At 36.9% G+C, this 22,115-nt stretch overlaps 1 protein-coding gene across 11 annotated transcripts in view; it reads left to right on the top strand.

Moving 5' to 3' along the window:
• The window catches only part of WRN (WRN RecQ like helicase), a 126,872-nt gene that overhangs the window by 64,801 nt on the left and 39,956 nt on the right, over window positions 1-22,115 (top strand). For all 11 annotated transcript variants that reach the window (XM_028526900.2, XM_028526899.2, XM_036011642.1 and 8 more), the window contains 6 exons: window positions 1,466-1,572; window positions 9,260-9,447; window positions 13,437-13,611; window positions 17,547-17,728; window positions 20,744-20,845; window positions 21,135-21,227. In XM_028526900.2, the coding sequence (XP_028382701.1) occupies window positions 1,466-1,572; window positions 9,260-9,447; window positions 13,437-13,611; window positions 17,547-17,728; window positions 20,744-20,845; window positions 21,135-21,227 (847 nt within the window). The remainder of the gene's footprint in view (window positions 1-1,465; window positions 1,573-9,259; window positions 9,448-13,436; window positions 13,612-17,546; window positions 17,729-20,743; window positions 20,846-21,134; window positions 21,228-22,115) is intronic.

Here is a 22,115-nt window from a genome sequence, read left to right as displayed (position 1 = left end):
AAAATCTGTATTGTTTAGTTTCTAAAGCCAAAATAAGTACAGTGGTAACATTGAATCTTTCCAGCCCCTCAGTATGAACCAGAGAATTTTGATGCTAATCCCCCACTTTGCTCATAGTTAGTAGGTTTCTTTTTTGCCTTCTCCTTCAGCTTTATTATAGTCAGTAATCTCAATAAATTGTAATTGTTTATTTGCATGTCAGTCTCTTTTTTTAGAATTATGAGCTCTTCAAGGTCATGAATTGCATTTTATTCATCTTACTATTATTCCTAGAAAAGTGGTTGGATCATAGTAGGCATTTAATAACAATATAATAATAGTAGTAATTTTTTTTATTGAGATATCTTTCATGCCAGGCCCTGTCAGAGTATTTTATGTGAGAGTGATCTAATTTAATTTTCAGAGTAACTAATACAATAAATTTAGGGCTGTTATCTACTTGTACTTGTGGGAAGCGGAGACCCCTTGCTTCAGGTGACAGAAATGCTCAGTGGCGGAGCCACGTTCTGCGTCTAGGGCGTCCGACTCCGGAGCACATCTTTTTAATCTCGGCTCGTGGTGGGACGTTTGTTACTAACACTCAGATAAATATCAAGTAATGATTATTCCTACTGAAGGGACAGATTATTTTTGTCTTAAATATTAATTTGGTAACTGAGGGTAAAGGCACTATTGCTGTTGCTCTGAAATATCTGAAGACATTGTAGTGGATGGTTACACAATAAAGCCCTTTTCTGAAATGCATTCCTTACACTATTGATTCTGTTTCACTGTGGGTGTGTGGCGTGGGGGCAGAGTGGAGGGGTCAAGAGGGGAAGAAAGAACAAATTATACTCCTTCTTACCTACTTTGTACATAATGAAAGGTGGTCCTTCCCTTACCGTCGTGCACTGGAGGACGTGGATGGCACCCTGAGTGTCCGCACTTGTGTCTCAGCGGTCCGCTTTGTCATGCGATGTGGGAGCAGGCGTGGGTAGTCATGCACTTAACCTCACTGGAAATGTGCTGGTTCTGCCTCTTGAAGGGTAATCAATGAGAGAAGTAGAAGTATCACCAAAGAGAAAGAGAACAGCTCTGTTTCTCAGGGCATTGTCATTATAGACGGTTCACAAGGGATAGTATGGAGGACAGGTGGTAGTGAGTACTTCATTTCTCTGAGGAATAATGATGAAAGCTGAAATCCAATAAATACGCATTTGAATAATATATAAATGCTTCCTTCTTTTGTCCATATAGTTTTAATCTGTTTATTTCTCTTCTTCTCAATAGTGATTTTTCATGTTAGCTGATGTTACTTATGCTTGTATTTTCACATTTACCAAATATTGGTTTGATTCAATCATGTATTTTTTCTGTGATATTTATATATTCTAAGTGAAGAAGGCTATGTTGATTTAGATGAAGATATCCTTTGTTTTTGAACTTTAATTTATTGTCCCCATTTCTTTCTTTTCTTTTCTTATAGGAATCACACTGATTGCTGTGGACGAGGCTCACTGTATTTCCGAGTGGGGACATGACTTTAGAAATTCGTTCAGGGCTTTGGGCTCCTTGAAGGCAGCATTCCCGTCGGTAAGCTCTGCCAAGTTCAGTGTCTGTGACCCCACCCTCTGGTATTTGTCTCCTAACGTGCCAGTTCCCAGCCACCCTGTTTTCCTTGATATTTTCAAACGTGCCAGGCATGCCTCCTGTGTTTGGGCTTTGTTCCTGCTCTTCCCTGTCCCTGAATACTCTTCACCAGGCATTTCACGTGGTGTGATCCCCTCCTCGCTCCAGTCTTTGAGGAAACACTATTTTGTGAGAAAGTTCAAATTAACCTCGCCTCTGACATTCATTTTGTCTGTTGTCTTTAGGTCTGCACTAGAATATTCTTTGTGGGGAGGAGTTTTTGATGGATTGGGTTTACAAATCTAGAACAGTGCCTGGCACATAGTGGTGCCCCATAAACAGTTGGTTACATGAGTAGATGAATTGGATGAGAAAGCTGAGAATCAGGAAGTAACTCTTTCACAGGTGCTCTGAGCAGTGGGGTTGGGCAGTAGCTACACAGTGGGATGCTGCTGGTTTCTAAAGCAAATAATTTGCAATATAAAACATAGTTTCTGCCCTAAAGTAGCTCATAGCCCAGTAAAGGAGTTTAAATTCATACATGTAAAAATAAAAGCAATAGTGCCAAACAATAAGTGGTACATGGAACAGTACAAATAATATAGAAAGATAAATTCTGTTAATAGTGCATGTAATAACAGAAAAAGAAGAGCTTTGGTGAAAGTCACAAGGCTCAGGTACCTTGACTGCTTTGCATTAATTTAGAATGGTTTTAAAGTAAGCTTTTGGAAACTAGGAAGATTGCTCTCTGTAATCCTTTCCTAGGCCTTTGATTCCAGAAGGATTCTACAGGAGTATTAGAGGAGTTTTGACTATTCTTTGCAATCTTAACCACGTTTAGTGTTGAATTAAGTCTTTTACCATGTCTGGCTTTGGACTCCACTGGATCCTTTTCATTTCTTGAGATGATTCATTTTAGCACAGAGTGTTTGTGAAGTGGCAGCTGAGAAAATCTTTTTCCCTAGTGTTTTCATGAACCCTTTCTATCTTATTATTATTTCTTTATTTTTATTCTATTACAGTTGTCCCACCTTTTCCCTCATTACCGTCCCCTGCCTGGCCCCGCCCCCCAGTCAGTCCCCATGCCACTGTCCATGCCATTGAGTCCTCTATTCCTGTTCCTTGTTATTAGCTAAGTGGTGGGAAATGCCGCTCGGCGACTGTGAGACTGGCGTTTTCTTCGCTGTTCTCAGTGTCTTTTTTCTGCCACCTGTTGCTATTGCAGTGGGACAGCTGGTGTGAACCTGCAGTGCTTCACACCACATTGTTTCAGTAAAGTTCAAAAATGGCAGAGGAATCACTAACCTGTTTGGCACTCGATTCCAATTTGGACAGAGCCAGATAAAATGAGTCTCAAGAAAGAGAAGCCAGGCAGAAAGTTTTACGTCATTTTCAAAATTCTATAAAATTCAAGTAGGAGGAATTATGAGATCTGTCAGACATGTTGGGTTTTTTTTGTTACTTTCTCCCCAGGCCTTTCACACAGATCAGTGTATAGGACACACCCACTAACTAATTGGAATGAGTGAATGAATGAATAAATGAAGCCTGGTGTCATGGAGTACAGAGTTAGAATTAGCAAGGTGACCCAAACTCAGAAGCAGATGGAAGACTTATAATTCTCTGAATCTATAGGTTCTGCACCATTGAAGTATATGACTGCCATTCCTAAATATAATCCCAGATTAATTTATAATTTATTACTTGTTTTAACAATGCTTGACACTTATTACCAAGGAAACACGTTTTTGCCAGCTACAAGTATCAGCTTTGTATGAGTTAAGAACTTGATATAGGTGACAGTAGGCAACAGTAGAATTTATCATCCAAACCAGTTCACTTTTGACAATGAAAGGGTGTAAGCTGTTAATAGTGTCATGACGACAGGAGAAACTGGGAGTGTCCCAGCAAACTAGGATGCATGATTGCCTTTCTCATAAGCAACCTGAATGTTACTTTTAAGCTTCACCCTAGTTTATAAATTTTAAGTGTTGTACAGCACAACATGCTTCTAAGAGAAAAGATTCTATTCATTTCTGAAGTGAAAGTAAATAACTATTGTTTCCTTAAGTTTCATATATTCTATTACATTGTTCCATTTACTATTTGAGGAAGCAACATTCTTAACTGTGACTTTCTAGAATGTTGTACACAAAAGACTGAATTCATAAAGACTGAATTTGTAGTGATTTTTTTCACTGTTAGCATGTCACTTGAATAGGAAGTTTCTAGTGGCAACGTGAGAATTTTTGTTAGAAGAGAGTCTAACATCATGCAGCACTCTCTGTCTCATATACATTTTTATCTTCACCCAAGGACATTTTTTATTGCTTTTTAGAGAGAGAGGAGGGGAGAGAGAGAAACATTGATGGGAGATAGAAGCATCTATTGGGTGCCTCCTGTACGTGCCTGGAATAGGGAGTGAACCTGCAAACTAGGTATGTGCGCTGACTGGGAATCAAACCTGCAACCTTTCAGTTACAGGATGACACTCCTCCCAGCTGAGCCACACTGGCCTCAGTCTGTCTCATACTTTGATGGAAAAACTGAGGCTAGGAAATGTAGCCCCTGCCAAAGTCAGTGGTAAATCTGGGAGTAGTGCCCATGGAGTTTGTACAGAATTCTTTACAGTCGTTGCAATAACAGTAATAGCTGAAACTTTGTGAGTGCTTACCGAGTACTATGCATTATGTTTAGCACATAATGTGTTTTATCTCATTTGGTCTCCACAATAACTTTATGAGATTGTTGCGATTATTTGTAGCCATTTTATAGATGATGAAACCAAAGGTCAGATACTGAAACAAGCAGCTGGAAATCTCCCATCTGGTTAGTGGCACAGGCAGGATTTGAACTCAGACAACTGATTCTAAGCCAGAGTTTTTTCACCAATGTGCTGCTATTTTGCCTGGTTTTTCTATTAACTTCTTCAAGAGGTGTCGTGTTTCATGCATATTTTCTCATTTTCAGAAGTGCATTACCCACCCACTCATGTATGTGTTACTCGGAAACAAACCAAACCCTTTTTTCTTACAGTTTTTTTATTCTGAAAACTTCTTTCTTTATCTGCATATGCAGTTAAACAGCAAGTATTTTATTACTGCACTTATAAATTGTTTCCATAAAGTACTTAAATTGACAAAAATGCTTTGTTGTTATGTAGGGTGGGAATGTGCATGTCCTAAGAATACTTAATATTTAAACTTCTCTTTTCTCTTAAACTTCTCTTAATATATTTGATATATGAATCAAGTATATATATATTTGATACATGTATCAAATGATACATAGAAAAACTATTTAATAAATTGACCTATTCATCTCTAAGTTGTTAGGCATGCACTCTCCAAATTCAGAGAACTGTCTGATTGTAAGCCAGAAATCAATGAAATTAATTTGGGAGTTATCATTCTTCAATAATTTGACAAAATTTCAGGATCAAGAATGCAAAAATGCCAATAACCTGGTCAAATTGATTTTGATACATTTAAAATTTACAAAAATCTTATTTATTGATTTGAGACAGAAACATTGATTTGTTGTCCCACTTATTCATGCACTCATTGGTTGATTCCTGGATGGGCCCCAACCGGGGACTGAATCTGCAGCCTTGGTGTGCGGGAACGAGGCTCTGACCGACTGAGCCACCCGCACAGGGTCATTTTTTGCTGTTTAAAAAAACTGCTACCAGCCCTGGCTGGTGTGGCTTAGTGGACTGAGTAATGGCACATGAAGCAAGGGGTCACTGGTTCGATTCCCAGTCAGGCCACATGCCTGAGTTGTGGGCCAGGTCCCCACTGGAGGGCACGTGAGAGGCAACCACACATTGATGTTTCTCTCCCTTTTTCCCCCTCCTCCTCTACAAATAAATAAATAAAATCTTAAAAGAAGAAAAACTACTGCAAAACTTGATACTTTTTACATGAGCTTTGAGGTAATTTTTCAGTAAAGCAATATTGATTGTAGAAGTAGTTTATAGTTTTTAATACATTGTTTTTCAAAGTCTATAAGTGCTTTTTTACAAATTGCACATAAATTTTCACTTACAAGAGAATTGCTTAACTGAATTTTGAGGCAGATGAAGTGTATCTATGGGCTATTTTATGATGATATTGTTTACTGTATTTGTAGTGGGTGAAAAAGAATATTTTAAGAAAGTTGTATTAGAATTATAATAGCTAATGATTTAGGAACAACTTTTAGACTTAGTTCATTTTTTCTGATTATGAAGTAATAGTGTAGTGGATTATAACTCCCTACTATAATAGGGACAAAATGTTAAGTCTAGGTTTTTGGAATATATGTTGTTATCCTACTTTCGGATTTCTGAAAGATTACACGTTCATATTTTTCCTGGTACATGCTGTGCCTCTTGTTTTGGGTGCTAATCCAGTCAAAAAGTCTTTGCTAGCCTGAAAATAGAACATGACTAGGTTGTTCAAGGAATCGATTAATAATAGATGTTTCATTTTATGCATTTTTCTTATTTATAGTATAGCATGATTAACTTAGCAAAACTGGAGAGAGGTTATTCAGGTCATTGAGAGCTTTCCTTTTAGGTCTGAGAAGCCATTAACCAATTATTTAATCAGAGACAACAACAACAAAAAAAACAACCTCATTGCTTTGTATGGTTAGATTTTCAGTGAATGAAACAGTTTATAATTTGTGAATTATAAATTAATAAAAAAACAAGACATAGATAGCAAGCCCTGGCTGGTGTGTCTCAGTTGGTTGGGCATCATCCTGCAAAGCAAAAGGTCACTGGTTTGATTCCGGGTCAGGGCATATGCCTGGGTTGCAGGTTCAATCCCTGGTTCCACTGCTTGCAAGAGGTAACTGATAGATGTTTCTCTCTGATATTGATGTTCCTTTCCCTCTCTTTCTACCTCCCTTTCCCTCTCTCTAAAAATAAAATAAATAGGACCTTAAAAAAAATAAGGCATAACAATATTCCCATTTATATCAGCATGATTATAAATAATACAATGGATGTCAAAAATATTATAATGAATGTCAAAAATAATGTAATAAATGTGAAAATATTATATATAAATAATATAATGAGTGTTAGTAATAAAGGGAGAGGTAGATAGCTAATAAGTAGTCTTTATTTAATAAGACAAGGTAGACTTTACATTTTGAAATCTAATGGATTTATTTATTTATTTATTTTAAGTATATTTTATTGATTATGCTATTACAGTTGTCCCAATTTATTTTTCCTCTTTGCCCTCTTCTGCCCGATAGTTCCTTAACCCCCTGACTCTTAGTTCGTGTCCGTAAGTTTTGCATCTAAGTTCTCTGGCTTCTCCATTTCCTATACTGTTATATCCCCCCGTCTATTTTGTGCCTACCAGTTATGCTTCTTACTCCTTGTACCTTTTCCCCCATTCTCCCCCTTCCTCTTCCCAGCTGATAACTTCCATGTGATCTCCATTTCTATGATTCTATTCCTGTTCTAGTTGTTTATTTTGTTTTGTTTTGCTTTTTTAGATTAAGTTGTTGATAGTTGTAAGTTTGTTGTCATTTTATTGTTCATAGTTTTGATCTTCTTCTTTTTCTTAAATAAGTCCCTTTAACATTTCATATAATAATGGCTTGGTGATGATGAGCTCCTTTAGCTTTACCTTGTCTGGGAAGCACTTTATCTACCCTTCCATTCTAAATGAAAGCTTTGCTGGATAGAGCAATCTTGGTTCTAGGTCCTTGCTTTCAGTCACTTTGAATACTTCTTCCCAGTCCCTTCTTGCCTGTGAAGTTTCTTTTGATAGATCAGCTGTTAGTCTTATGGGAACTCCTTTGTAGGTAACTCTCTTCTTTTCTCTTGCTTTTAAGATTCTATCTTTAGCCCTAGCTGGTGTAGCTCAGTGGATTGAGTGTGGCCTGTGAACCAAAGGGTTTGCCAGTTTGATTCCCAGTTAGGGCACATGCCTGGGTTGCAGGCCAGGTTGCCCCCACCCCCTGGTAGAGGACGTGCAAGAGACAACCACAATTGATGTTTCTCTCTCTTTTTTTCCCTCCCTTGCTCTGTCTCTAAAAATAATAAATAAATAAATAAAAATCTTTAAAAAATAAGATTCTATCTTTAACCTTTGGCATTTTAATTATGATGAATCTTGGTGTGGCCTTCTTTGCGTACAACTTGTTTGGGACTCTCTGTGCTTCTTGGACTTCTATGTCTGTTTTCTTCACCAAATTAGGGAAGTTTTCTCATTAGATTTTCAAATAAGTTTTCAATTTCTTGCTCTTCCTCTTTGCCTTCTGGCACCTGTAGGATCCCGATGTTGGCACATTTGGAGCTGTCCCAGAGTCTTCTTATTCTCTCCTTGCTTTTTTGAATTCTTGTTTCTTCATTCCTTACTGGTTGACTCTTTATTTCCTCTTTCTGTTCCAAACCGTTGATTTAAACTTCAGCTTCCTTCCCTTCACTGTTGGTTCCCTGTGGGTTTTTTGTTGTTATACTTAGCGTAGCTTTCATTTTTTCCCTTATGCATTTGCTATACTGAATGAGTTCTCTGAGTACCCTTATCACCAGTGTTTTGAACTTTGCATATGACAGGTTTGCTATCTCTGTTTTGCTTAGTTCTTTTTCTGGAGTTTTGATCTCTTCTTTTGTTTAGGCCATATTTCTCTGTCTCCTTAATTTGGCAGCCTCGCTATGTTTGTTTGCTTCTGTGTATTAGGCAGAGCTGCTTTGACTCCCTGTCTTGGCACAGCTGTTATGTTGTAAGGGGTGGAACCTTAGTTATTTGCCAAGGTGGGGAAACCTGCTTTGCTGCTTTGTGGTGCTGTGTGGGGGGCAGGGGTCGGAGAGGGGACAATGCTGCCTGCTCTGCTCTCACCCTGTTTCTAGTCACTTCCCCCACTTCCGGTATGCGGCTGGCACCCTTCTAGCTGCTGCCCTGCTGCTGAATCCCAGAGTGGGTGGGTTTGGGTGTGTTCTAGGACTGTGTGGGCCCTTTAAATGGGCTCTCTTGAGAGACAGGCAGTTTCTTCTGCCATCCCAACCCCCACTGGTTTTTACGGCCAGAAGGTATGAGGCTTTATTTTCCCCATGCTGGCACTCTGGGCTGGCTGGTCTGGCCTGGGGCAGGGATTGCTTGCTCCCCAGGTGTCCCTCCAGGTTCTTAGCTGCCACACGTGATTGCGGGATGGCCCGTTCCACCCACCCCTGCTTCTGCCGCCTTGCCACCACCACACTGTATCCTCCCTTCCCTGGCTCCCCATCTCCGGCCCTCCTACCTGTCTAGATGAATATTTCTTCTTTAAATTGGTTGTCAGACTTCCGTACAGTTGGATTTTCGGGCAGTTTTGGCTGTTTTTTGTTTTGAGTTTGTCGTGGTCCTTCCCGTCTTTGAGTGAGGAGGCAAAGTGATCTACCTATGCCTCCATCTTGGCCAGTAGCTAATGGATTTAGTATATTATTTAAATGGTTCCTGATTTTAAAACAAGTAAGTGTATTCAGAGGCCAAGAAACACATAAGCAGGAAGGTTTTCTTCTTAAAAAAAGTAATTTGAAAATTGCATTTTTAACACTGTTTCTCCTGTCATTGCCTTCCAGTCTCTTTATTTATTTTCAAAAAGATGGTAGAATTTTTAGGAATTAATGTGCTCTCTCCTTTTTGAAAAATTGGTGTACTTCATTCAGGTTCCAATAGTTGCCCTCACTGCTACTGCAAGTTCCTCCATCCGGGAAGACATTGTACATTGCTTAAACTTGAAGAATCCTCAGATTACCTGCACTAGTTTTGATAGACCAAACTTGTATTTAGAAGTTGGACGAAAAACAGGATACATTCTTCAGGATCTGAAGCAGTTTCTTGTCCAAACAACAAGGTAAGGATTTCATGGTTGATAAATTTTGGTAACTGTTTCCTTAAAAAAAAAAAAAAAATATATATATATATATATATATATATATATAAATATATTTTTACTATTTCTTTCTAATGTGTATTTAACATCAAATTCTACCTAGCTTTGGTTAAAGTCAATTGTGGTGTTATATAATCAAGGCAGGGACAGAGGAAAGTCAATTCTGAGGAAACGTATTCCTTTAATATTTTTATACTCCATACTGTTGCTTGAACAGGACATACACTCTTAATAACTGACAGGTAAACCACAGAATCAAATGAATCTCATATCTGAATTCTATCTAGTTCACTAATTGTATGAAAAATTTGAGTATCAGGGAATTTTTCCAAGTCATCTTAATAATAAACACTCTTGAGCCTTTAGCGTGTGCCTAGTACTGTCATGGGCGCTTTACACGGGTGAGCTAGTTTAACCCTTACAACTGCACAGTACGCCACATGCCGTTTCCATTTTATGGCTGAAGAAACTGTCACTAGTACTGTTTCCTGTTTATTTTGTTAGAAGGCATTTTATTAGGAATGCTAAGAAGCTTTTCAGCCTTATTCCCTTATCTGTCTGCTCAGTGAAAAGCTTATCATTTTCATGTTATGAAATGTGTTTTTAGGTCAGAAAAATGGAAATAATCTTTGTTCTACCAATACAAACACAACATAAATCTAGCCAAATAGAGTTTAAGAACATCATTAGCGTTTTCTTTTTCAGAAAGGGATTAAAAGAAAAGAAGATCCTCTCTGGGTTAAGGAAACCTCATATTACCTCTTGGGGGCCTCTCGGATTAAATGTGAGATTTGCTACTGGATGACTGTTCTATATTCAGAATAAAACAAGAATGTGTTGAACACATTCTGAGTGGTCTCGCTGTCCTGGTGATTTCTCTGAAGTGAATACTCTTGTACTTCCCTTCCCTTCCTCTGCAAAGAGAAATCCTTCTCTTGAAGGCTCTTTCATCTCAGCTGGAGTCTCCTCAGTCAGATCACTGTCTACCTCAAGAACCTCTGATCCTTTTCAGTCCATACTACCCCCAGTCTCTGTGACACTGTCCCCTAACCACTGTCTCCTTTTTGAAAGTATTTACTTCTTTTTTTGTGATACTGTGACATCCTGTCTTTCTAATAGCATTGTCCCCTTTGGCATCTTGAATGTTTTCTTCTTTTATGCCAATTCTGTTAATTGAAGTCTTGATTATTTTTTACCCCAGATTATTATAGTCTCCCCTAATGGACCTTCCTGCTCCTCAGTGTTCCTTGTTGCACTCTACATGCAGTTTTCAGATTTCTTATCCCAAAGCACACCCCCAGATCTTGGTGGTCTTTCTGGTAGCTCCCCCTTTTCCTGTGGACTGAAGACCAGACTCCGTACCCTAACATTCAAGGCCATCCAAGATTTTGATATTTAATGTGACTGTGGTTGCTCTGAAAGCAAATCAGGAAAGATTTTGCACTAATTTTCAGTCCTCCAAGAAGGGTAATGGCAGCAGGGAACCATTGAGAGTCGAAGGTTTCTGTAGATCTTAGGCAAATAGAAAGAAACTGTCCTCCTAATGAGCAATGAGGTGAAGGGAATTAAGACGTCGGACTATTGCTTTTCCTTTCCATTTTCTCTCCTTTGTTTAATTCTGCCATTTTTTAAATCAGTGTTCACATTTTTCCCCCATGGAGGTAACATGTTTCTTAAACTGTGACCTTACTTGTTTTCTGTATTCCTGGTAGAGTTAAATTAGACAGATGAGCCCCTCTCACCAGCCTCCTGTAGTGGTTAGCTGAAGACAGGCTTTCCCCCCTTGGAAAGTTGTGATGGAACAGCAGTCTTCAGTAAACCACTTGGCAAAGTAATGAATCCTTTTATAATAGAACATTTTACTCTTGATTTTTCTGCTATATAAGTTAAAATTTTAATGTATTTTCTACTTGTTAAAAAATGTAAAAAGTGATACATAGTCTTGGTATTAATTTGAACAATTTACATATAAGTCGAAATATACTTCACTCTTCCAATCCCGTTCCTCAGTTATAATTACTGTTAGTATTTATTTTGTCATTCATCTTTCATAAATTGTTCTGTGTCTGTACTGGGCTGATAATGCACCTAGTTTTCATTGTATTAAGTTTATGCAGAAGTAGCTTCATAGTGGATCCATTTTTTACTGCAGTTTTTTCCTTTTATTTAAAGTATCTTTGCTATCTTTTTATATGCTTTTAAAAAAATTAGGGTATTAGTGTATAGGGCGTTACAATATCCACATTTTGGTGAACAATTTTTGGTAAATCCGTTTTTTAAGTAAAATTTTTGTACATTAAAAAATAATTTATATTTTCTCTCGCTCCATGAAGTTACCTGCTGTGAATTTTTGATATGGAAACCCATTTGGTCACTATTAAAAATTGCTTTGAGTAGATTATTGAGTGAGACTCATTTCAGTTACTAGTTTTTCCCCTTGATTTATGTTTTTAAGACTTGGCCATAGTCCTTCTTAAAGGTTTTATGTAACTTTAATTTTTTAATGTTTGCTTAGTATTTTATAGTTGAATGTATATAATGATGAAGGTTTAGATTATTTTTCACTATTATAGTTGTGCTGTGAATATTTGTGCACATGTATCTTTTAGTCAATGTGTAAGTATATTTTAAAATAGATTACTAAAGTTGAAATTATATCAAAGGGCAAATGTATTAGAAATTAAATAACTTTTCTTAAATCTAAAATAGTACATTTTTTATATTGATTAAATCAGTATAAGTGAATGTATTTATGGAAATGAATATATTAAGGAATTAGCTAAGTTCTATGGAAACCATCATTTACACTTCTAATAAATAAGCACAGATTTCTTTTTTTAATTTAATTTTATTTTAATCATTGTTCAAGTATAGTTTTCCCCCTTTTACTCTCAATCCAGCCCCCCTCCCAACCCTCCCCACTTCCCTCCCATTACCACCCTTCCCCTAGTTTTTGTCCATGTGTCCTTTAAATTTGTTCCTGTAAACCCTTCCCATTCTCCCCTGAAATTCCCTTTTTTCTCCCCTGTGCTCACTGTCAGCCTGTCCTCTATTTCAGTGTCTTTGGTTATATTTTGCTTGTTTCTTTGTTTCATTGTTTAGATTCCTGTTAAAGGTGAGATCATATGGTATTTGTCTTTCACTGCCTGGCTTATTTCGCTTAGCATAATGTTTTCCAGCTCCATCCAAGCTGTTGCAAAGGGTAGGAGCTCCTTCTTTCTTTCTGCTGCCTAGAATTCCATTGTGTAAATGTACCATAGTTTTTTGATCCATTCATTTACTGATGGGTATCTTGGTTGCTTCCAGCATCTAGCTATTGTAAATTGAAGCACAGGTTCTAAAGCAGACTTTCTAATAGATGTTTTCTATAACAATCATAGTCTTAAGATTACTACTTTGAACTATAAAAGTGATCTTTTAATATTACAAGAAAGTTTTTGCTTTATCTGTAAACATATAGAAATTCAATTTTATGATCATAAAAGAGAATAAGAATAATGTAATATAAATTTTATTTATTCTCCTGTGTAAATATTTACTTACCTTATGTAAATGAAGACTAATGGTTAAACCAGTGCTTTGTGTTTCTAAAAGTATGCAAACTGCATTTCTAATCATTTCTAAGTTTTTATCACAGCTTCTGCTTAAAAAAACAAATTTGTCTCTGGTTTTAAATTTAATTTAAACAAAAACTAAGTCAAAAGTGTTTGGGGTTTAACAGAAGTCATTTCCACATTTGATTTGCCCTCATGTCTTAGATTTTTATGTAAATATATCATTGTATTCTGTATGCTTTCTCCTTCAAGTCTTTTACTAAAAGAAAAATTTAAATTTAAACTTTAATTAAAATGGAATTAAATTAAAAATTTACAAGGGAAAATTAAAAATAAGGTAAACTAAAATAAGGCAAATATATGTATATGTTTGTTCTTATGTTCTTTTTTCTTTAGTTCTGCCTGGGAATTTGAAGGTCCAACTATCATCTATTGTCCTTCCAGAAAAATGACAGAACAAGTTACAGCCGAACTTAGGAAACTGAATTTAGCCTGTGGAGCATACCATGCAGGCATGGACCTTAGCTCAAGGAAAGAGGTTCATCATAGCTTCATGAGAGATGAAATTCAGGTGAAGATCCATCATCCCCATAGAGCAAACAGATATTTCTCTGTGTATTTACCAAATCTTTATTAGATACCTTCTTTGTATCGAGCATGAAACAGTTCTTCTGATAAAGGGAATCATAGTATAATGTGGGAGATAGCTATGTGAAGAAACTATTGCAGACTAGTATAAATAGCAGCCCGTACATAGTGTACCTAATGCTTAGGTGCACAGAGAAGGGGATGTTAGCTCTCTCTGTAGGTTGTGTAAAGGGATGGTCACCCAGGAAAAAGCAGTTAGAGTAGAGTCTGAGCAACTGCGTAGAAGTTTGTCGAGTGTGAAAGGCCAGTAGGTGCAAAGGGTCAAGGAATTGGTTATAGAATTCCAGGAAGAAGGACTGGCATGTGCAGAGCACTGTGATATGAGAGTGCAGGGAGTTGTAAGTAGTTGCAGTGGTCAGAGAGAAGGGGCGTGTGGAGGAAGAAGGGCTTGCAGTGAAGGCATGGAGGCAGGAAGGAACTGTTAGAGACCCAGGGGAAGGTTGAGTGGATTGGCTGGCCAGCTTATGAAGGGCCTTAACACTTACAAAAAGGCAGGCTGGAATTGGTGGGATGTGCCTCTAGCTTGTCCAGACTATTTCAGTCTTACAATTTTTCATTTAAATTATTTTTTATCTAACGGGTAAGACAGGTTAAAGTAGAATAATTCTTTTGAAGTTGATGTAAGGGAGAAAGAGGTCCAAGAACCTCTTTATCTCTAAGACAGTCCCCCTGGGTATCTTATCTTATGATCCTCCAGAGCTCCATAGAGTAGAGTTTGAAAGCCATTGTGGCAGACTGTTCTCTTGCATTTGAGCAAGAGAATAGTTTTATGGGAACAGGAGACTGGCAGCACTGAGTAGGTTTGATTCGAAGGAGAAAAACTAAAGAAAGGGTATCGATGAAGTTCCTGTGAAGTGCTACAGCTGAGATTCTTGTCGTGATTGCAGTTGTGTGCTAACTTCAATTTGTGATGACTGGAAATCTGGGTGTCCATGTGGAACATTGGGGAAGATTCGAATTCAAGCCACGTTAGTAGGTTTAAATCCGCAACTTCACACTGAGAACATCATATCCACACGCTTTCACTGTAAGCCTGTGGACCCGTCCTCCTCTCAAGCTGAGATGAACTTCTGCTTTGCCTGTTTCTCTGCATCAGGTCATCCATTTCCTCTCTCTGCAGCCCTCCCTATCATATGTAGTTGTTAACCACCCCAGACCGAGTTGTTGAAACAGCGTAGCTCAGGGCTGGTTTGCATGCGCTGTCTGTAAAACCCACAGTGCATTGTCGTGCTGCAGTGTACTGCTGTCTGAAAGCATCCGTTCTCCTTCCTCCTCCTCAAAGACACAAACAGCTATCACAGCTGCTTGGAACAGAGATTTTACCCACCTTCTCAAATGCTTATATTTTTATTTTCTCATCTCAGGAGCTTGAAAATGATCAGGTAATGTGTTTTAGCTGCTGCTTACTGAATCTTAACTATCCATGTTTGAACCATTAACTGACCAATGATTTCATCAATTATGCTTTATCACTAATTACTCATTTAGGTAGGAACATCTCCTGAGGACACGAGAGAGTACAAACTTTTTCTATAATATGTTGTGATGGGGGACTTGTTGGATACATCTGGGCTTCCTGCCAATACACAGCTTCATGAACCATTACTTTGAAATAATGGCTTTAAAAATCTTAACAGTGATCACTAATTACACCTAATATCAAGAAAGGCACATGTACGTGTGTGCTGTTACAGTCTTCCTTTTTATGGCAGGATGCCACAAATTTTTATCCACATTATGAAAATTAATAGGTGAATGTTGATTGTGTCACCCTAGGCTGGCATCAGGGTTTCTGCTGTGTCTGACAGCTGGCCAGGGCACTCCTCCTTTGCTGTTACAAATGATTCTAAAGCTTCACACATGAATTGAGAGTTCTCAGATACCCTCTCAAGATGATGAAAATACATTTCCTCATATATTTAGAATGGTCTGGTGCTCTTGGTATTGATTACTTGCCATTGCGCATTTATCTCTTGCTTACTGAGTATGTATGTGCGCAGAATTCTAGATATTCACCCTCCTGTCTTTTTACAGTTGGTTATGCTTTACTCTGATCCCAAAAGTACAGCTCACCTTCCTAGCTCACCTTCCGGTTCTTAATGTCTTAGATGGAGTGATTCTTAGAATGTCAGCAGTTTCCATTTTATAATTTTAGAAAAAAAAAATTTCCTTCTGATTATTCATAACCAAATCTAACCACTTTTGGATGTAGATTTGCATTTTTAGTCTATGATCATTCATTTTTGCTTTTAATCTTTTTAGTTTTTATGTCCTTTTGTATTTTATTTGCCTTTTCAAGAAGGCTTGAATTCCATCCCTTTCTGGAATGAGGTTGTGAATTAATTGGGGACAGAATATCTTTATTTACACCTGAGAAAATATGTTGGTTTCATCTAAGAATAGTTATATTATATTATGACAATTAAATCTTAAAAGTTCTCTACACACACACAAATAAATGGTAACTGTGAGATGATGAATGTGTTAAGTAATCTTTCTGTGGTAGTCATTTCACAAAATGTATGTATATGAAATCATTACATTACACATCTTAAACTTACACAATGTTATATGTCAGATGTATCTCAATAAAACTAGAAAAACTGAATAAGAAATAACATTTTAAAAAGAAAATTAGAATTATGTTGTGTATTCACTCTTAAATATAGCAAAATGGCCTAGCCTTATTCACTCAGAGCTTTTTCTTAATATATTTCCATTCCTATATTTACTCTCATCTTTATTGTACTTCCTTTGATTTGTCCAGCATTTTCTTTTTCTGTCTTCCTTCCATTTTTGGCTACTGTTGGTCCATATTAACACATTTTTAAAAGGCACTTTAGTTTTTATCAGTTATGCATGTACATGAAGAACTGAATAGTTCCACAGTGAAAAGCATCAGCCTCTCATTCCTTCTTCACTTTCATTTCCTGTTCCGACTCTTTTAGTGTGTGCTTTTGGTGTTTACTGCTGTATCTTGCAATCATTTGCTTGTACTGCTACTACTTATTTTTTTTTAATCTGTTTATTAGTTTTAGGCCTTATCTATTGACTTCCCATAAAAGATGAAAGTTCAGTTTCCTTTCATATCCTTTAATCTATTTATATATTTTGAACCCCCTTTCCTCCCGAATATTAGTATTAAAATTTGATTAGATAATATATATTCAAATTTTATACATATACATAATCATTGCTCTGTAAATGTTTTTTATTGCTAAGCCATGTAGTGTATTAAAGTTACTTTTCTTGCACAACTTCTTGTATTTTTACTGTTAATACTTTAAAAATTTTTTTTGTTTAGTTTTTTTGTGTTCTTTTCATTAATTCTTCCCTGAAACTTCTCCAATTATGTAAATATTCATCCCGGTATACTGATATATATTAGCTATTCTACTATTAGCTATTTTATCCTTTTAAAGATGCAGAGATGTATTTGTTTTGTTTTATCATCTTTAATGAGACACTCCCTTTCATCTTAGAACAGAGCTAGGAAACACTTAGGAACTGTGCAGCCAGGAGAGGGCTCTTGAAGCTTCATAACAACACAGAAGTCTCACTTAATGTAATAGTTCTTTTACGAGCCTCTTTCATGTCTTGTACTTATAGGAGAGGAGCCACTTTATTTGCTAATTTTCGTAAAGATAAAACAGAAGCCCTATTTGATGGTCATTAATCCTTAATCTGTAAATTGGTCAGGTGATCTTTTGCTCTGTGAGTGATTGGTTGAAATTATATTAAATTCAGTTTCATGCTGAGGATTTAAGTTGATGAGCTACTCATCCTTATTAAAAGGTAAAAATGTAAGATTTTCGCTCTGCCGAATGTTTGTCAGACTGTGTCGTTACTTATTCACAGTGTGTCGTAGCTACCGTTGCCTTCGGAATGGGCATCAATAAAGCCGACGTCCGCAGGATCATTCACTACGGTGCTCCCAAGGAAATGGAGTCGTATTACCAGGAGATGGGCAGAGCTGGCCGGGACGGGCTTCCCAGCTCTTGCCACGTCCTCTGGGCTCCAGCAGACATGAACCTAAATAGGTAAAAGCACGCATTTCAAGCTTGCAGATTCTTTTCTTTCTTTTCTTATACGCTTTGACAGCATTTGAGGCAGCATCCAGGATTTCAAGTAGTGTATTTTAAGTGCATTTAAAACAAAACAGATCAGAGGACATCTAGGAACACTTGTGGTGAGTGCTGCCACCCAGAGGAGACGACCTGTTTCAGCCATCCCTTTATTTAGTGTGGAGAATTAGCTAAGTCAAGACTATACTGGAAATTTAACCTAGGTCCCGTAATCACAGAACCGTGTAAGTATGGATACTAGGGTTTATTTTACTGTTCTCTTCTCGACAGTTTCAATAATTAGAAGTTTGTTTTTTTAAAAAAAAGACCATGCAAAATGTATAAAATTACAGTTTTGGTAAGTGCAATGAAGGAAAGTTGCATTGAGTCCATAATGGAGTGTGTGTTTACCACGTTGAGGAGGTCAGGTCAGTCCTCGCTCAGGAAGTGATAGGATAAACTGAGATCTGAAAGAAGAATTGGGGATTAGTTAGGTGAACAATGTTTGCTATAAATTTTAAGCTCTTCCTTTTAAGAGCAGTCAGTAGCTTTTGTTTCGTAACATAGGGTTAATAAAACCATCCTCTTAAACACAACAGTTATTATTTTCTATTTGACACTAGTGTTTGTGTAAAGTTTTTAATAACTGATTTGAAATATTTGGCGTAGAACACAGCTCTGCATGCTGCCACTAAGTTTGGGTTTGTATGAAACCTGAGGCGATTCTTACCAGTTCTCGTTTTATTTGGGCATTGTGCTGAAGGTAGTGAAGACTTGGCCTCAGTGTTATATTGTGGCTTTGCTGATTTATTAACAGAGATAGTTCCTGTTTTTCTGGGTCTCCAAAGATGCTTTAAGAGGATTTCTCATTAAGATTTACAGGAAGCAACAGTGATTAGTAATAAAACAGTGGTGCCAGAAAACCCATACTTGAGTCTTTAGTATAGACAGGTTGTTCTTGGTATCCCCCTTTGGGAAATAAAACTAAGAATAATCAGGATGAAAAAGACCAGTAAGGCTTGAGGATGCATCTGTGTTATGTTGGTGACAGACTTCTTCTATTAGAAAAATAAAAAGTTTTAGAATAAATGGAGTTGGTGGCTCTCACCTGGAAAGGTCACTGTAATTCACCAGATGTTTTGAGTCTGTACTATGCCAGAATCCTGTGAGAGAGTAAACTTGTTCAGTCATCTCTGTAAATGTGTAATTTTATATTTTTTCCCTTTTTAATTAGCTTTATATTTCTTATTGCAGAAGCCAAACCACTGGCAAAGTCTTAGTGTCTGCATTTGCTATTATTTTAATCAGACTCAATAGTTATTGTAATTTTTAACGAAATAATTTGCAAATTAATTTCAATTTAATCTTCCACTGGCTCCAACTGATTCCTATTTGTGATATTTTTAGAAATTTTCTTCTTTTTCAACTTGTTTTTATTCTTTAGAATTTTGTACTTTAGTTATTGTAATAGTCCCAAAAGAAAAATAAATATTTATTTGATCTGGTGGTAGAGACTTGCAGTTTTTTCTCAAATATGTCACACTGAGAAGATTAGCTAATGTAGATCATCTAAACCAAATATAAGAGAGGATTTTGTTCTTAGAGTGTAGGCATTTGTTTTCTTCGTTCTTCTGAGAAGGAGATGAGCTGAATAAACAAACTACAGCAGCAAAAGAACCAATTTTTAGCCCATTATCCAGGAAGGATGAGGTGGGGTCCTGACCTGGGACTCGAGTCAGCCGCTGGAAGAGGCTTTCAGGAGATGACAGGCATACCTCCTTTTATTGCACTCCGCTTCATTGCGCTTCTCAGATGTTGTGCTTTTTACAAAATTGAAAGCAAGACCCTCCACCAGCAAAAAGATTACAACTTACTTTATTGTGATACTCACTTTATTGCGGTGGCCTGGAACTGAACTCGCAATATCTCCAAGGTATGCCTGTACATGGGAGTGTGGTAAGTGGTGTTGGATGATGAAAATGTTTTTGAATAAGAGATCATTTGTGTGTTTAGACTTTCCAGAAGTCACTGAACTGGATTCCCTGTTGGTGTCATCCTTGAGAATTGTACAGAGGTATTTTTATCAGGCAGAAGTTTGGATAGTCAAAGTACATGTAGGTGGGGTTTGTTTTGATGATGACCAGTAGTATCACCTAGATCTTATAGGTAAATCATTGTTTTCTTTTGAAATACCTGAAGTGTATTCAGCTCAGACTTACGTTTATTCTTTGGAAGATATGTAAGGCTGTTTGGGAGATTGTCATCATTTAATGTATTCATACAATTTCTTCACAGCAGCCAGTGTAAACAGGATGAGTTACAGCATGAACTTTAAAACAAACACATGGTCTGTAGAGTTATTTAACCATTTTAAATAATTTAATAATATGGGAGAAACATCAGTTATAGTTGTCTGAGGAAGGAACTTAATTCTGATACTTTACTGGTGTCCTGTAGCATCCTGTGATACAAGAGACAGTTTTAGAGGGCTGAGAAGTCCTCTGAAGAGCTAACAGGAGTCTGGGCTCATATTTGCATCATGAGCCTTTTTCAGTATTCCTTACATAGATGCTTTTAGTTTTTCGTATAAAATAAAGTAAAGAATAACCTTTAACTGGGAAAAGGTGAAAGTTCATATATAGCTGAAAGATTGCCAAAAAGCATGTAGCCTATAAATCAAAATGAATTGATTTGATGAATTGATCCAAAATGAATAACTTTAGGGTTTATAAAATTTTTTTCAAAGACAGCTAGAAAACTGATGCTTGGACACAGGTAGAATTCTTTCAAAAATAATTTTCATACAAAATCAGAAAAATACTTGCCTCTGTGAGGGGCACTGACTAGGAAGAGGCACATAATTTTCTGGAATGATAGAAATGCTCTGTATCTTGAGAGGGTTTGAAGTTATAGGTTATGAAAAATAAACAGTAAGTAAATTTAAAAAATTCACTAATGCAATTTTACATATTCCTGTGACATTTTTGACAGGCAGCGCCTTAATGAGATACAAAAAGAAACGTTTCGATTATACAAATTAAAGATGGTGGCAAAGATGGAAAAATATCTTCGTTCCAGCAGATGTAGGCGACAGTACGTATCACTTATTTTACATCAATTGATCACATAGACTTATGGGTGGTGGTCTTCTAAGAAAAACGTTTTGCAAAATAATTAGAAATATTTAGAAAGGATATTTTGTTGGTATTGCATATGTGCTGAATTTTTAAGGCAAATTTCCTTTTTGCCTCAGTAAACCAAAACCAGATAATGAGGTCCCAAGTGAGCCAATTAATGATGATTTTGCCGCATTATTTTCAGCAATGAATTTAACATATATGTTTTTGTTCTTTTATTTAATTTTAAATTTTCTCTCGGGTAGAATCATCTTGTCTCATTTTGAAGACAAACAACTACGAAAGGCCTCCGTGGGTATTATGGGAACTGAAAAATGCTGTGATAATTGCAAGTTCAGGTAAAGATTTTTCCTAGATGGACATTCTAAAAGTCTCTTTCTCTTCCTTTTTGCAAATACTTCTTAGTTGAATTTTTGGTGAATGCTATGTAGTACAGTTTTTTAAAACAAAATACAAAATTTATTTAGAAAACAAAGCAAACAGTATTAGAGTATTTTGCCTTAAAAAGACAAAATAATAAAGTGTAAGGCCTAAATCTAAACATATCAATAGTTACATTAAATGTAAATGATCTAAAATACCATTTGAAGTAGACATTATTAGGATTGGTTTAAAAATATGACCCTACTATATGCTGTCCATAAGAAACCTACCGCAGGTGTATGGGTAAGGTGAAAAATAAAAGGATAGCCCTGGCCGGGTGGCTCAGCTGGTTGGAACATTGTCCCTGTACCAGAAACGTTGTGCGTTTGATTTGCGGTCAGCACGCATGCCTAGGTTTCAGGTTTGATCCCCGGTACGGGTGCATATGGGAGGCAACCAATCAACATTTCTCTCTCACTTTGATGTTTCTCTCTCTCTCTTCCCCCTTCCTCTTTCTCTAAAATAGATAATATAAAATATCCTTGGGTGAGGATTAAAAAATAAAAGAATAAAACTAATACCATGAAAACACTAATGGAAACAAGATGGAGTTGTTTTAATATCAGACAATGGAAATTTGGGAGAAACAATATAATCAGAGATAAATAAGGACATTACGTGATGATAAACTGTATCAGTCATGGTTCTCCAGAGAAACACACACACACACACAGAGAGAAAATATTTAAGTTGCTCATGCAGTTGTGGGATTGGCAAGCTGGCAAGCTGGAAAGTTGGGCAGGATTTCTGTGTTAACAGTCTTGAGTCACAATTCCTTGTTCTCCCGCAAACCTCGGTCTTTG

This window comes from Phyllostomus discolor, chromosome 11 (assembly GCF_004126475.2).
Source record: "Phyllostomus discolor isolate MPI-MPIP mPhyDis1 chromosome 11, mPhyDis1.pri.v3, whole genome shotgun sequence".
NCBI classification, from domain to species: Eukaryota; Metazoa; Chordata; class Mammalia; order Chiroptera; family Phyllostomidae; genus Phyllostomus; species Phyllostomus discolor.
Note: the sequence above shows the minus strand (reverse complement) of the source record. Positions and strands in the feature narration are given on the sequence as shown.